Consider the following 15,153-nt stretch of genomic DNA (forward strand, 5'->3'; position numbering starts at 1 on the left):
GGATAGAAAGCGTCCAGTTGTATCCTAAACAACCTATAATACTATTTAGCATTCGATACGGTGGCACGACCTCGTGGTCCGTTGACGGAATCGATATCGTTCCATTCTGTATATCGGTTTATGGCTCCAATAATCGTCCTCGAATACGTACACTTCCGTTCCGTCGTATTTTTAGTTTATCCAATTTTTACGAGCAAGCAATTCGAGAGATTAAACGATTTTTTAGAAATATTGTAAACGGACATATAAATGTGGGATCGCGATATCGGAATCGTGGAAGATTGATTTTTAATTCTTACGCGAGTAATTTTTGATTTATCGATATTCCGTTAATGAAATTCTAAGCTTGAAATGTAGATTAGGAATAAATTTGTTGGATAGGATTATTATTGATCGTTATGAATATGTACAATGGAATATTGGAATATGTATAATGGAATAGAAACGTGTGAATATAATAATATAGGGAAATTGATCTTTAATACGTAAAATTTTCGAAATTAATCTTCAATAATTTTCCGATAATAAAATTCATGAAACGTGAATCAAATGATCGTTTTGATGAAAAGATACATGCTTAAATGATTTAAGTATATGTACGAATAATTTTTTTAAATTTTCAAAATTTCAATACGATGATATACAATTCTGAATGTTTTAAGTTTTAAACGTTTTTTTTTTTTACAATAATACGAATCATCGATTCGTCGATTATGAATGTTTAATAAGATTTTAATTAATTACGATTCCTTTTTTTGGCCGATACAAACAAAATTCCGGTTGCAAAGCAACCCTATTGAATTTATTTGCTCGCGTACACACAAGAGAGCAACACAAATGCACGAATTTTCCACGTTTAAATCACGCGTCACCATTTTCGGTCCGCTTGAATCGAAATTGTAATCGGATCGGGCTTTCCGTCGCATTAGGAAACAATAATAACGATTTTATTTCGACCACCAGTTAATTTCCAAATGGATGCATTATCATTGGGCAACGGTTATTTACGAATTGATTTATACCCACTCGTTTGGTTTATTATTTTGCGACGAATATCGAAATTTTGCGGGACCGATAAAGTATATATTTTTATAAAATAAAAGGAAATCGAAGGAAATAATGATTTTCTAAATGAAATTCTATTAAACTAACTCGTTCGATCGTATAGCTTTATATTAATAAAATATCTATTCTTTCTATCGTGAAAAAAATTCAAGAAGATAATCTTTATACACAATTGAAATATTAATGATAAATAATAAGAAATAGAATAGATAGTTCTAGGATTTTGAATTAAATAGATTTATATTTTATCATAGCTTATCAATCGATTATTAAAATCATCTAATAAATAAAATAAATTTCAAATAAAATCAAATATCATATCTAAATTCTAATATTTAAAAGAAATAATATATTCCTTAATTTTTATCCCAAAAAAACATGATTTGATTTCAAAAATTTAATTTTCATTAAATACACGATATTTCGAAATGAAATTCGTTCAAGAAAAATTTCGTTTAATTTTCTGTTTAATATCGATCAAAAAATTTTTTAGATATATAAACTAAATAAAAAAAAAAAAATATTCCATATAAATCATGTTGAATCATCTTGTTTCAATCTTTATCGTTGATTCATTATAAATCAATTCCAAGTATATCGATTAATCCATCGTAGAATTTCGATGAAGACTAATCGACTAGTAGAACAACGCGTGATAAATCAGGCTTAAAAGGGGCGGCTGACGCTCGATGACCAGTGGTAAGGCTTAAATTTAATCAGACAAGACGAGAATCGTTTATCCCCCTCCCCGCCAAATACCGTTTAACCTTCCGTGATACTAGAAATTGGAAACGCGGTATTAGGCGTGCCAATTCAAAGCGTTCCGGGCTAACTGATTAATTAATTTTCGTTACGCATTTATAATGGGTATTATCACGGGGGAATGATTAAATTATTATTACAACAACGATTCGAGCTCGAGATTAATTCGTTTCGAACGGTTTATCGGAGGTTAAAAAATTTATATTTCACGATGCTTCAATCCATTCGAAATATCGGCGACTGTTAATTAACTGTTGAAGCATGATTTAAAGTTTAAAGTTACACGCATATGTGTACGTGTGCGTTTTCTCGCGAATGGGTTTGCGATAAATGTAAATCAAGCGTTCACAACGATCAATCGTTGCGTGTAACGTGGATATTTTTTGATTTAAAGATTTACGGAGCAGGTTGTTAGATAGATGAGGATAAATGCAGCACAGTAGAAAGGGTCGGTGTATGCTCAGCCACGTTGAATTTTTTTTTTCTTTTTACTTTGAACGTTAGAATAATCGATGACTAATGTGCACATATATATTAGATTGTGATATAGGAAATATATAGTTACACACGAAATATTTTTTATTGATTTTGTTGTATTAATTTTCTCACAATTTTTTTTCCTTTGTATTGTAAATATTTTTACGCGTGGAAATAGTTTTGACGTTGATTAGCCGTTTTATCAAATCCGTTACTCGAAATCGTTCAATCGAAGAAATTGATTCGATAAAAATATGGTACGTTGTAATAGCATAGTTTTTTTTTTTTTGCAGAATCAATTTTTTTTCGTTTGAATTCGCGAATGACGAAACGATAGAACATATTCGCGATTCTTTCATGTTTTTTTTCCATTTATTTCAAATATATTGAGCGCGTTAAATGGCATACGAAGTTTAGTTCGAATTCTATTGCATCGATCTCCAATAGAATCCAACCTATGTAAAAAAAAAAAGTTATTTGAGAATTCATAGAAATGGGAATTTACACTGAATCAATGTTATTATTCATTTTTCTAGGATCTGAACATTTTTATCTATTAATATTTTCTTTTCTGGCAATACGAATAACTACGAAAAATAATAATTAAACAAAAGTAGTAAATATAATTAAAATTTGAACAAAAATGAAGTTAATGAACAATTTTAATATCAAAAAGAAGAAAAAATTATTTGATAAAATTCAAGAACTATAAGAAATTATAAATATTAAATATCAAACTCGTTCAATATTCAATAAATACTTCGTTTTAATTTTTCTTTCGTTTAATAATTTTGACTTCGTTTTTTTATAATTACACATTTTTCTCTAAAACAATTATAAATCATGCAAAAAAAAAAAAAAAATAGCAAAAAAATAGGAAATACGTGAAAAGATGGTTCGTTTTCCGATCAGGAAATTAATTTCACGATATTGGAAACGTGCTTGCACGCTTTTATGTATATCATAATAATCACATTCTTTTTCATAAGTAATAGAATTCTTACGATAATACAAAATTTAATAAATTATTATTTGTTTTAGATTATAAACTAATATACTAATGAATTGTACCTGTACAATAAAATTATTTCACTTGAAAACTCATTATTAAATTAAATAGACTATCTATATAATATATTCAATATCATAATACGACAATCTAATTAGATTAAATAATATAAATACAATAAAATTGTGCAAAATTAACAAGAAAATACACGATCAATATTCAATTATTCTCATAATATTATTCTAATTTTACGTATTTATACGTATTTATACGTATTTATACGTATATCATTTTTCTATGTGAATTTATAACCTAGAATATCTAGCTTGTTTCAGATAAAAATTAAATAGTTTTGACATAAGATAATGTAATTATCTTTTTCTAAATATATATATATTGTATATCTAATATACCTAATTCCAAATATCTTCACAAACAAAATAAATTCGTCACGTCAATTCAATCGATATTATTTTTCAACAAAGTTATAAACTCTGATGTTAAAACTCTTACTAAAAAAATTCCCTCCTTTCAACCTAATTGCACGTACTTATGCATCGATGTTCGCGGCTACCGACAAATTGCACGTATGCTTGCGATCTATGGAGAGTATACCATCTACCAATTCACCGTTAACCATGGCCTTAAGGCTTCCGTGTTTCAATCCGAGCACCTGAGGGGGATGTGCATCTCACGGCAAGATTAAGGCACGTACACATCGCACGATCCCATAAGTGCACTTCCTCACCAGGAGAGACGGTGGTTCCCTCCATGGGGAAATACGAAACGAATCAAGAATTTTGCTGAATCGTTACGCTTTATTCGCCTTTCTCTTCGTTTGTTCTCTATGCCTATGGAAGATTCATCGATGAATTTTCGATGTCTATGTCGATAGAAATTGAAGCTTGTTATTGGTATTATTTATTAGGATTGTCGAGCAATATAGAATAAGTAAGTAGTAAACATTCGATAATAATTTTTGAAAAACTTTTTTTTGTTTATATTTGCCAATGAATTTTTTGAATGCTTTCTTAACGTGGAAAACTTTTGTTCTCTTTTAATTTATTTTTCTGACTGATTGATTATATTCGTCGAAACGAATAATTATTACGTCTTTGTTCAAAGTTTGAAAAGAGGAATGTGAAAGATAATTTGACTAAAGTGTGAATAATTAGGTAAAACGTATTATTGAAAGAATTTGAAATGATCGAGTTAAAACTTTCTTTAAAGCTATTACAAAGTATGAAAGATCCTTGGAATTATTGAACTATCAAGTGACATTGACACTGATTATCACTTAAAGACTTGTCTAAAGTTCTCTTTTATTAGCTCATCAAACCAATTAAAATATTTATGTGAAAAACAACTTTTAAAAAAATTTATGAATATATTCAAGGAAAGATATTTCCATATATGTTCAAAGAATTTTCGTAACAAAATTAATTTTAACATTGAGGATATTAATTTTATTAATATTAAATTATATTATATTATTCCAAATATTTTATATTGTTTTTGTAATTTTTAGCAATATGACACGAAGCTTTCGTCCAAAATATTTGTCATCAACAATTTTAAAGATATTCGAATAAATCGATTTAAATGAAGACCTTGAATAACATAAGTATGTATATATTATCGCTCGATATTTTCAAGTCATTTTTCTTATATACAATAAAACTATGAAATAAGAAAATTACTACTTTACTCTATTTCTTATAGCTTCTTGTTTTTCATGAATTTTTTTTTTAAATTTTATTCTCACATTATTCGTTACATCGTAATTTCGTTGCTTTTTTTATTTATATAATTGATACAATTAAACTATTTATTTTTAACGTAACGAACGTGATAATAATATTATTAAGTGGAAAATGCGAAATCAAAAAAAGGAAAAATATTGGCCGTCTTGAATCTTCGAGTCCACACTTAACGAGAGTGGTTTTTGTCGAAGCGAGTACACTCGGTAAGGTTTCATATAAAATACGAGCGATCATAGGCGTCGTATCGTGGCGGCTATAAATTCGTTTCTCCGTCACGATTTATTGCTCTTTCAGTTCGTTCGAAAGCCGATCGCAATGAGACAGGATCGTTCCTTCGTTTCCGAAACGGAGAATTCATGAAGAAAGGGAGAAAAACTAACGAAAATAAAAATCAAAAATTAAAGAGTCCTAAAATTTCCAAATTTTTTGTTTCAATTTTCAAGACACGAAATTTTCAAATGTAGGTAAAAATTTTGGAAATTCCAAGTTCTTATTTTATAATTTTTTAAATTTAGAGAAAATAAAAATAGGAGAAAATAAGTCAAAAAACAAAAGAAAAAAGAAAGAAGGAATATAAAAATTGAAAGAATAAATATTCTAGTCAAGAAAGGAAGGTACGTAAGTATATATGTATAAAGTATAAAGTGAAAAAGATGGAGAGAGAAAATATGAAAAGAAAATATGAAAAGGATAAAGATAGTAATATTGCAAAAAGAAAATAGAAGGTGAGTAGGAAAAGATTACATCAAAGATGAAATCACATGTTGGTCCAGAAATAAAAAATGAAAGAATGAAAATATGATAGAAAGGATATAATGTAATAAGAAAAAATTGGAACAAAGTTATTGAAAAATGAAAAAAATAAAGATTTAGAAATCATTCTTCAGGAAAAAAAATGATGCATAAATGCAACGTAATAGTAAATAAAAAGAGATAAATAAAATAATAAAAATATAATATTTAATAGAAATTGAGAAAAAGATATGAAAGAAAGAGAAGAGAAGAAAAAGTCAAGAAGTTAAAAGTAACGCAAGAAGAAATAAAAAAAGAAGAGAGGAAAGAAGTTAAAGGAGCGATCGAAAATAATCGATATCAATAATGTGTACAGACTCGATGAGGAAGAAGAATTGTATTTACAATGGCAATAACTTTCTCACAGGAAACGATGCATCGAAGGAGATCTTGCACAAATTGTACTTGGAGATAAAGAAAAGTTTATAGTATATAATTACGTTTCTTGAAATATAGATAGTATAGAAAGTTCTTTGAAAGTATTTCTTCGATTTAATAATAGTCCTACATGATATAGTATATTTGATCTTTCAATAGGATAAGTCTTTGAATCCTCGAATGCAAAAATTATAAAATCTTCCAATTTTTAATCTCGAATTTTTTAAAATAAAGAATTTCTAAATTTCAAACTTTAGATTTTCACATTTTAAAATTAAAAACTTAACGACTTTTAAATTCTTGAAAAAATACTCAAACATCTAAATTTCCAAATTTTCAAAAAACTTAAATCTTCAAATTTCTTTCAAGATTTCAAAGATTAAAAATTTAGACAAATTTTCAAAAATGGTAAAAATTGATTTGAACTCCATTACTTCGTCATACTCACTTTGCAACCCTCGCAACTGGTTACACCGTAATGATAACCGCTCGCTTTGTCACCGCAAACTCTACAGGCCACGAAACTCTTCGCGGGCGTCGAACTGTTCGAATCGGCAGCCGCGTAGTGTTGTTCTGGAAAACAAAATAGTTACATTATGTAACACGATCATCATTCGTGGAATTAAATAAAACGTTTCACCGCAGTACATATCTTTATCTCTTCGTAGAGACGAGAAACTCCTTCGAATAACTTCTGATCGTTGAACCATATACGTGTAAAAACTTAAAATAATTGAATTTAATATATGCAGTTTTAAAATCTTTGAAATATTTTCATTAGAAAATTTCATTGCTGATTTTAAATCGTTAAAAGAAAAATAATTACGCGATCATATTATTTATATTGTATCAACTCATGATTTCTTTATATCTGTATGATTCAATTATTCCTGATGGAAATTTTACCAATTTTTCCACCAACACGCGGATAATGTAACTTTCAATATTTCTCAAACCTCTCAAGAATTCTGACTTTCTTCAACTATGCACAGAATAGATTATACTCCGCCTAAATTATGCACATTAATTTATCACGCAATACCATAACTTAAATATAAGTGCAATTAGAGAACCGTTGATTACCTGTTATTACCAGATAATTTTATCTGAAGACCAAACATTAATTATACGGACCAACGATAATCAATCGAACAAGAAGCAATAAATCTTGCCGCGTTAACATCGTATCTTATTCATTCCGATAATTATTTCGCAGAAATTCGACAAAAATTATATCACCTCTCTCGTTTCGCAATTTTATCTCATCCATCTCCTATATATGTAATCGAATACAGAAGAAAAAAAAAAAGGAAAAGGAGCAATTTTACATCCTCCAATCATCGGTTCGCCACGTTCTCCGACGAAGATCACGTCCAATTGGTCATAAACACGCTTCTCAATTTCGTGTTTCCGCGCGATTATCTTTCGATTCGAGCGAAATGGACGGGATCACGGATCTCGCCGGTGCCTTCCTTCTTTCTAACAATCGAAAAACGAGCACGAAGTGCGTGGACGTAACGGCACCGCCTCTCGATGGAAACGGTCACGCGTACTCAGGATGGGAGAAAGGACGAGGAAAAAAGGACCAGTGTGTCGGGCTCTAGCCAAATAGAGACGAGTTGAAACGGAGATGACAAACAAGATGGAAACAAGTAGAAACGGTTTTTGTATTAATCCTCTGTATGGAGACAGATGACAATGAAGAAATAATTGGAATAGATAATAATAATATTTGTATTATTGTCAGTTATTCTATCTGATTAATTTCATTTGTTTCTATGATGATGTATATTGAATATTGTTTAGATTAATTTCTTGGATTTTGAACAGATATTTCATACATGCAAGAAAAGTGTTAAGGAATCCTTTCATAGATCTAGAATTTCTAGAATCTTTTGATTCATTGTTTTTATTTGTAAAATTTATTTATTTATTTATTTCAAAAGTCTAGAGAATCTCACCTTACACAATATAATCAATTACAAAATATAATCGTATCTCAAAAAAACAAGAGATAGACGAAAAAAGCAGAGCAACGAAAAAAAAGAATGGAAAGAAGAGGAACGACGTCACTCGTCGTGGTTCCATCGACGAGAGGATACACGTCGTCGGTCCACCATGGTGGATCTCTTCCATTCGTCCGACCCGTTGCATCCATAATGCAACGGCGACCGCCACCACAGGAAGGGAAAAGGCTTGCTCCTGCTGGCTGTGCACGCGGTGGTTCGTATAACGGAAAGGCTGCGTCACCGTTACACACGGGGAACACACACACACACCACGGCCGTGGAAAAGAGCAGGCAGGCGAGGAAGGGGAGGAGGGGCGCGCGGGGAGGAGATGGGAGAAGAAAAAGGAAGAGGAAAAAGGCGAAACGGGGCCGTCCGCAAAGGGAGTGCACAGGGAACCGTATAGGAGTAGTCCGGAACATTATAGTGTATACCGTTCGAGTCTCGTGAAATCCTGCCAGAAGATGTCGTTGCGCGGGGGTCAGGGGGTTGGAGAGAGAAGGATGGAAAAGTTGATGGAAGAAATATGGCGGCGGGGAGTGGGATAGGCAAGGAAAAGAGGAGAGCAAGAGCGAGGGGAGTGAGGGGGAGTGGATGGAAGCGTGCAGGTTGATCGTAGTGTGTCTGGAAACGGGGCCCGATCTGTGTATGCGATTTTATGACGGCCGTTAAAGGCTGTCGTCGAGGTTAGGTTAGGTTTGGATATCGATGCCGGCTGCGAGTAGTTTTACGAGATTTTGTTTATTTCGATTTTACGAATGTTTGAACGTGTGTTTGACAAGCTGTAAGGTAATTGATCGTTTTGAAGTGAACGATTCCTTTTTTTCAAAACTGTTCATATATGTGTTTCAATATTGAAAGAAATTTGTTACCACTATCGGAGAAAAGTTTTGTAAATAGTTGGGATATTTCTAGATTTGAAAGTATTTGAACGAATCATTGATATAGTATAGACTTTTTCTCCTAAGATAAGATCTTGTTAAGCTTGGAAATAAGCGTGAAGTAGAAGAATGGTTTCCAAAAGATCTGCTATAAAATCACGCGAGAAATGTACAATCTAAAATATATTTAATGAAGCTTCCAATGAAAAAAGTAGTCTAAATAGAATTAAATTAGAAATCCAAAAGTTTGATTTTCTCATGAAAATAATTAAATTAAAAATGGCTCACGTTTTTTATCAGACCAAGCACGATAAATGATGATTATAAATAATCCGATCAAACAACTCGGGTTATTTTAGACATCTCCGAATTAAATTTTGAAATTTACAAATTAAATTAAAATTAAAACGACGAGAATAATCTTAATATTATTTATTATTCTAGATTTGTTTTCACTTGTTGTCGAAGAACAGAAACACCCTCGAGTTTTAATGAAACCAATTTATATAGTTGAAAGGCCGAACAATCATCCAACTCTGCTAATCAGGGATTTATTCTTAAACGGTGAAACGTACGCGCAAGGTTCGCATGTTCGCACACCGATACATTGTAATTTATCGCAGCCCCGGACGGTCTGTAATTTCCAGGGACGAAGGCGGAAGTGAGCGCGTAATGATGTACACAGCAACTGCTCCACGGTTGAGCCGAAGTTTTTCGGTGCTTCTTCATGGGAATTCGTTAAGGTGTACCGTATTAAACGACGCCTTAAACGGTGGTGCACGAATAAATTTTCCCGCGTTCCAAACTTTTTCTCCCCGACTCTCGTTTCCGTCTTCACGAACACAGACCGAGACTTCCATGTATGCAAATTAGACAGAAAATGATACCGACGTTCTCTTCCATCGTTATTATTATTGTATTTGTACTTTCATCGATTTCTCTCTCTCTCTTTAGCAATCAAATAAGTATATTATCTGATATATTTAATTCGATAATTAAATATTCATTATAAGTAAAATAAAGTATTTGAAAATAAATTATCCAATACGAGTTAATCCAAATATTATTCAAAATAGATAAAATTATATTAATTATTCGAAATAAATCCATTCGTTACAAAATTATATTATTAATAAATATTAAACTCTCCATTATATCTTATTTCTTCGACTCTAAAAAAATATTAAGCACTTTGGCCAATAATTTTTCGCGGATCGCCATCTTGCCCCTCGAGATTTTCACTTCGATGTACCAAGTGAAATATCCTCGGCTATTCGCTGCCACGTACATTGCGTCCATCAATACGAGGTATACTCCCGCGAGGAGAAAGTTGGTTCGACCGAGCGGAATTTATAAGCAGAAATAGAAATTGTGTGCCTCTGTTCTTCTTGTGGAATATCACCGTGGCCCTGTTCGTAAGTGAAATGTTAAGCGGTCTATGATTACGGACAGAATATACGGCCAACTATAAAAGATTTACGCCCGCGATACTCGGTTCGAACTATTCGGTATCTCTCTCTCTCTCTCTCTCTCTCTCTCTCGGCACAGATAGCGAGAAAGTCGAGGCGAAAACGCGAGAACGCGGGGATAAGAAGTTGCATGGATGGATGTATATCGATTGCAACCGCTTCGAGGAGAAGAAACTTATCTTCGATATCTCTTTATTTAACGTGGGACGTTATATAATGGAAGAAACGTGTCTGCGTTTCATATTTTATGACATTTCGTTTAGGAGGAAGAGTTAAGTTTTTCGCGACGCGTAATAATGGGTTATCCATCGGATTGTCATTCTTCCATCGACAATATTTTCCCTGTGTACTATCCGTTTTTATTTCTATTTCTTTTCTATATATTCTTTATACGGTGAGAGGATGAAACAATTAGATTTTAATTATCGAATGTATCGATTGACCACCAATTAAAATAATGTTCATACGAGGAGAAATATGATTGAATAAAAAATATTATGGTAAAAATGAAAAAAATAGAAAATCGGCGGATATACTCATAAGTGAGGAATAATAAAATTGTTATTAAAGCGAAATTAAATCGATTTCGATGCAATTCAAAGCTAATTAATTATTCAATCTATCTCTTTCGTACGGTGTGCGGCAAACAATTTATAATTAAATAATTCGAAACGAAATAAACAACGGATCACCACTCGAAAACCCGACAACTTAGTTAAAGCAAATTGTTTGTCTTCCTTTTCACGTAGCATCTGCGAATCTGGGGGAATCGCTTCGTGTTTTTAACGTCAACAGTTGAAAAACGGAAAACACGAAGCTCCGTTATTCCGTTTCCGTTCTTCTCGAGACAAAAACTTCCACCGATGCAACGGGGACGAGCAAATGTTCTGACTTCTTTCGCAGTTTACCCGCTGTGATTGGATGTAAGGTGAAATTTATCGTTTATTTTACAACGAATAATCTTGGAGAATAACGCTTGGTCGAGCATTGATTGCAATCTCTCGTCTCGAGCTTCTCCAAGCTATCGTGTTTCACTTGTAATAATTGAGAAGATTGTGAAAAAGATGTTCGTGGATGCAATAAGATAAATTTGTCCGTCTCTTAGTTCGTAGTTTCTTGGTTCAAAGTTATAGATTAATGTTATACCTTACCATATCTGTTGATGTTTGGCTATCCATCAAATTTAATTAGAGAAAATAACATTTAAATGACATGTATTATATAAATGAAAATTTAAAATTATTTTTTAATCCAATAATTTTTCAAATTATATAGTTTAATAATTTTTATTTATAGAAAATTTCAAGTTATCCAAGAAACAAATTTGATGTTTATAAATCCTTTATTGTGCATCTATCAAAAAATTAATAATATCAAAATGTATCATCTCAAAATCATTCAAATTGTTTGAATCATCTTTTATTTATGCTTTGTATATTTTTCATTAATTATTAATAACAAAAAAACGAATATATTTATATAAAATATATTTTAGAATGCATTTTTGTATTTCTATATGTTATCATTCTATATAATATATTATGTATATATATTTTTCTATTATAAAAGAAAAATTAAATTTTTTGCTATCTAATATGTATTTGAAAAAAGAAAAAAAAACACGTTTCGAGTTAAAAATTTTTAAAGAGGTGCACTGGTGTCGCGTCATCCAATGATTTTTGTCGATCGTTCAAGCGACAAATATCAGTCCAAGGAGTTTCCCTTTGTCGAAGACGTGATACATTTTCGTGAGAGATACTTATACATATTGAAAAGCGCTTTGAGCCGGGATCCTGTACAAAATCTCGCACGAAAATAAGCCAGAACAAAGTAAACCCTTCTCTGTACTCGCTTCTCTTCTCGCGCTTTCATCCGTCGTTTCATTTTCTCTCCTTATTTCGTTCATGATCTCCGCTTTGCATCCTCAAACTAGGTCGATATGCTACGTATAATCAGGAAACTTCGGTTTTCGAACGAGACTAGTTGTCGTATTTGTATTTTCTGGAAGGAACAAAAAAAGGGGCTTCCTTGTTCACGTTTAGTTGATAGTTAATAAGGATTGAGTTTTGAGCGGAGTTTCGAGTGATCTCTTTTGTAAAAATCCTATATAGAGATTAATTTTAGAAGGAAGAGTTTAACTTTTACAAGATTTTAATCATTTATTACTGATTTCGGCAAAAAATATTATATAATGATGATCTAGCTGGATTAGAACAAAATTAAATGGAATTGATTAATAAAATTATAGAAAATGTAAAGATACTGTCTGGATTTGATAACTTTGATAATAAGATAACTTGGATATTAACTCAATATAAATTTTAATTTTAATATTTTATTTTATTCGTGGATCATTTTTTTTTATAAGATTAAGTAATAAATATTATTAGTTAAAAAGAATAATGGAAAATTATTTATTTACTGATGAATTATTTTATGTAGAATGTATGTAATGCGGCTGGATATTTCTGTGACCAACTGCATATAATTCTTTTATGAAATAAGAGAATGCAGGATGTGGTAGTGGTAGATATTTAGAGAAGACGATAGAGAATGAAATTTAGTGTTTCCAACTTTAGACAAGTACTTTAAATGTGGTATTTTCAAGCAATTTAATCTTAAATTATACTTTTTAATAAAATGAATGAATTTTAATTATTTTTTTAAATATGTAAATATGATATAAATATAATATTGACATAGTAATAATTTGATATTGTCAATATTGAAAGTTATATCAGTATAATATATATGATATAATAATATTAATATAATAATAAATATATACATAAATAAAATTATAAAATAATAAGAAATAAAATAAAAAAGCAATAATAATAAAATAATACTAAATGATTGTACAACAGCATAAAGCGTGGGCATAAGTTTATGATGAAATATCCCGCATAAAGTTCAAAAGTACAAAAGTTGGTCCTTGAATTTGACCTAGTTTTCAAGTTATAACTGTTTTTATGTCTCTGTGCAAACTACTCAGTGATCTTCTTTAAACGGAAAATATTCAAGAGTAAATACAGTATATGACTTTCAACCTCAAATATTTCCATAATTTTAATTAATAAGTGAAAAAAATAACATCTTTTGAAAATAAAATTTTTAGCTTTTTATTATGTAATTTTATAGAATAGCAAGTTTGGAAATAAAAAAGAAAATTCATATAAAATATGATTCATTTTTTAAACATTTGATTGAATTTTTCATATATTTGCATAAATAAAAAACAAATATATATATATGTATTCATATTTAATATAAATATATATATATATATATTTCATATTTTATATGAAAAAATTTTTACTATGAAAATTTTTTATGTCATTGAATAAAGAATATTAAATGTTTAACAATATCATTTATCTTCAAAATATTGTGCATAATTATATTTATGCTTAAGAGAAAAAAGACAATATAAACTTTTTGTTCAAGAAAATGGAAAATCTTGTATATCAAATAGTAATTCTTATCATAAACTCTTAATAATCGAATAACATAATGATTGGACTTTCAAATCAGAATTTTAACTTTGAAAAAAAAAAAAAGAATAAGAAAAGAAATTTCCACATTACGTGATAAATGAACAATCTATCTAATAGTAAATTGTGGAAAATAGAGACACGTGGATCGACAGTGAAGTATAACCGGCGAATAGCAAGAAAGGTAGACAGGATTTCCTGCAGATTAATGCCTCGTTGCATTCTAATTCATTATATAATATTATATTAGATGCAGAAACATAACTTTAATATGTTAAATTCCGATCAGCCTGATATGATTGCACTTTCACATCAGCCTCTAAACTTGTTCGCCATTATACAATTTCATATTACGTGTATCAAGGATTACGTGATTGGAATATCTTATGGGAAATTTCGTTTAATTTTATACCAAAAATGACGATGAAATTAAGAACAATTTAAGAATTTTAAATTTTATCGTTAACAGAATTTAATTTAGAGATATTACATTTAAAAATTAATTCAATAATTGCTAAATTGTAATTAACAAAGAATTATGGTTAGAAAATTACTTTATTATTAACGTTCCAATATTTAAATATGCATTTAACACGAATTATAGAATATTTGACAAAAGATATAATTTTGGATTAAAATAATATTTAACATTAGCGTTACTTTTATATGTTAATAAATATTTTAATATAACATTTATATTTATATCGCTTCAGTGATATTTTTGATGTTTTTTTCGATAATTTTTAGGTTAGGTATATCGAGACAGCGTCGTGCACAACTCATAAATAATCACGTATCAACTAGAATATACATCGAAACTCATCGAACGCGTTAATTACAATCGTTATACATATAAATTAGCTTCTATTGCCTCTTGAAATATTATGGATCATTTCAATCTTCTATAGTTGCACTTGCCATCATTGAAAAACGATCACACCGCGAATTATCGACCGAATAAAATACAAAATACCGTATAATGGCTTCTAGACGAGGATTGCTAACAGCGATTCTTCCTTTCTTGAACAGAAAATAAAACTGCGAAATTATTAATTG

General features: G+C 30.2%; 1 protein-coding gene and 1 long non-coding RNA gene across 6 annotated transcripts in view; one reads left to right on the plus strand and one right to left on the minus strand.

Moving 5' to 3' along the window:
- LOC413076 (ecdysone-induced protein 78C) overlaps positions 1-15,153 on the minus strand; it is a 113,001-nt gene that overhangs the window by 14,954 nt on the left and 82,894 nt on the right. For all 5 annotated transcript variants that reach the window (XM_016912743.2, XM_006565396.3, XM_006565397.3 and 2 more), the window contains one exon: positions 6,695-6,819. In XM_016912743.2, the coding sequence (XP_016768232.2) occupies positions 6,695-6,819 (125 nt within the window). The remainder of the gene's footprint in view (positions 1-6,694; positions 6,820-15,153) is intronic.
- LOC102655997 lies at positions 3,801-5,848 on the plus strand. The gene is made up of 3 exons (XR_001703464.2): positions 3,801-4,264; positions 4,842-5,279; positions 5,371-5,848. It is a non-coding gene; the product is annotated as an uncharacterized LOC102655997 (long non-coding RNA).

This window comes from Apis mellifera, linkage group LG6, assembly GCF_003254395.2.
Source record: "Apis mellifera strain DH4 linkage group LG6, Amel_HAv3.1, whole genome shotgun sequence".
Taxonomy (NCBI): domain Eukaryota; kingdom Metazoa; phylum Arthropoda; class Insecta; order Hymenoptera; family Apidae; genus Apis; species Apis mellifera.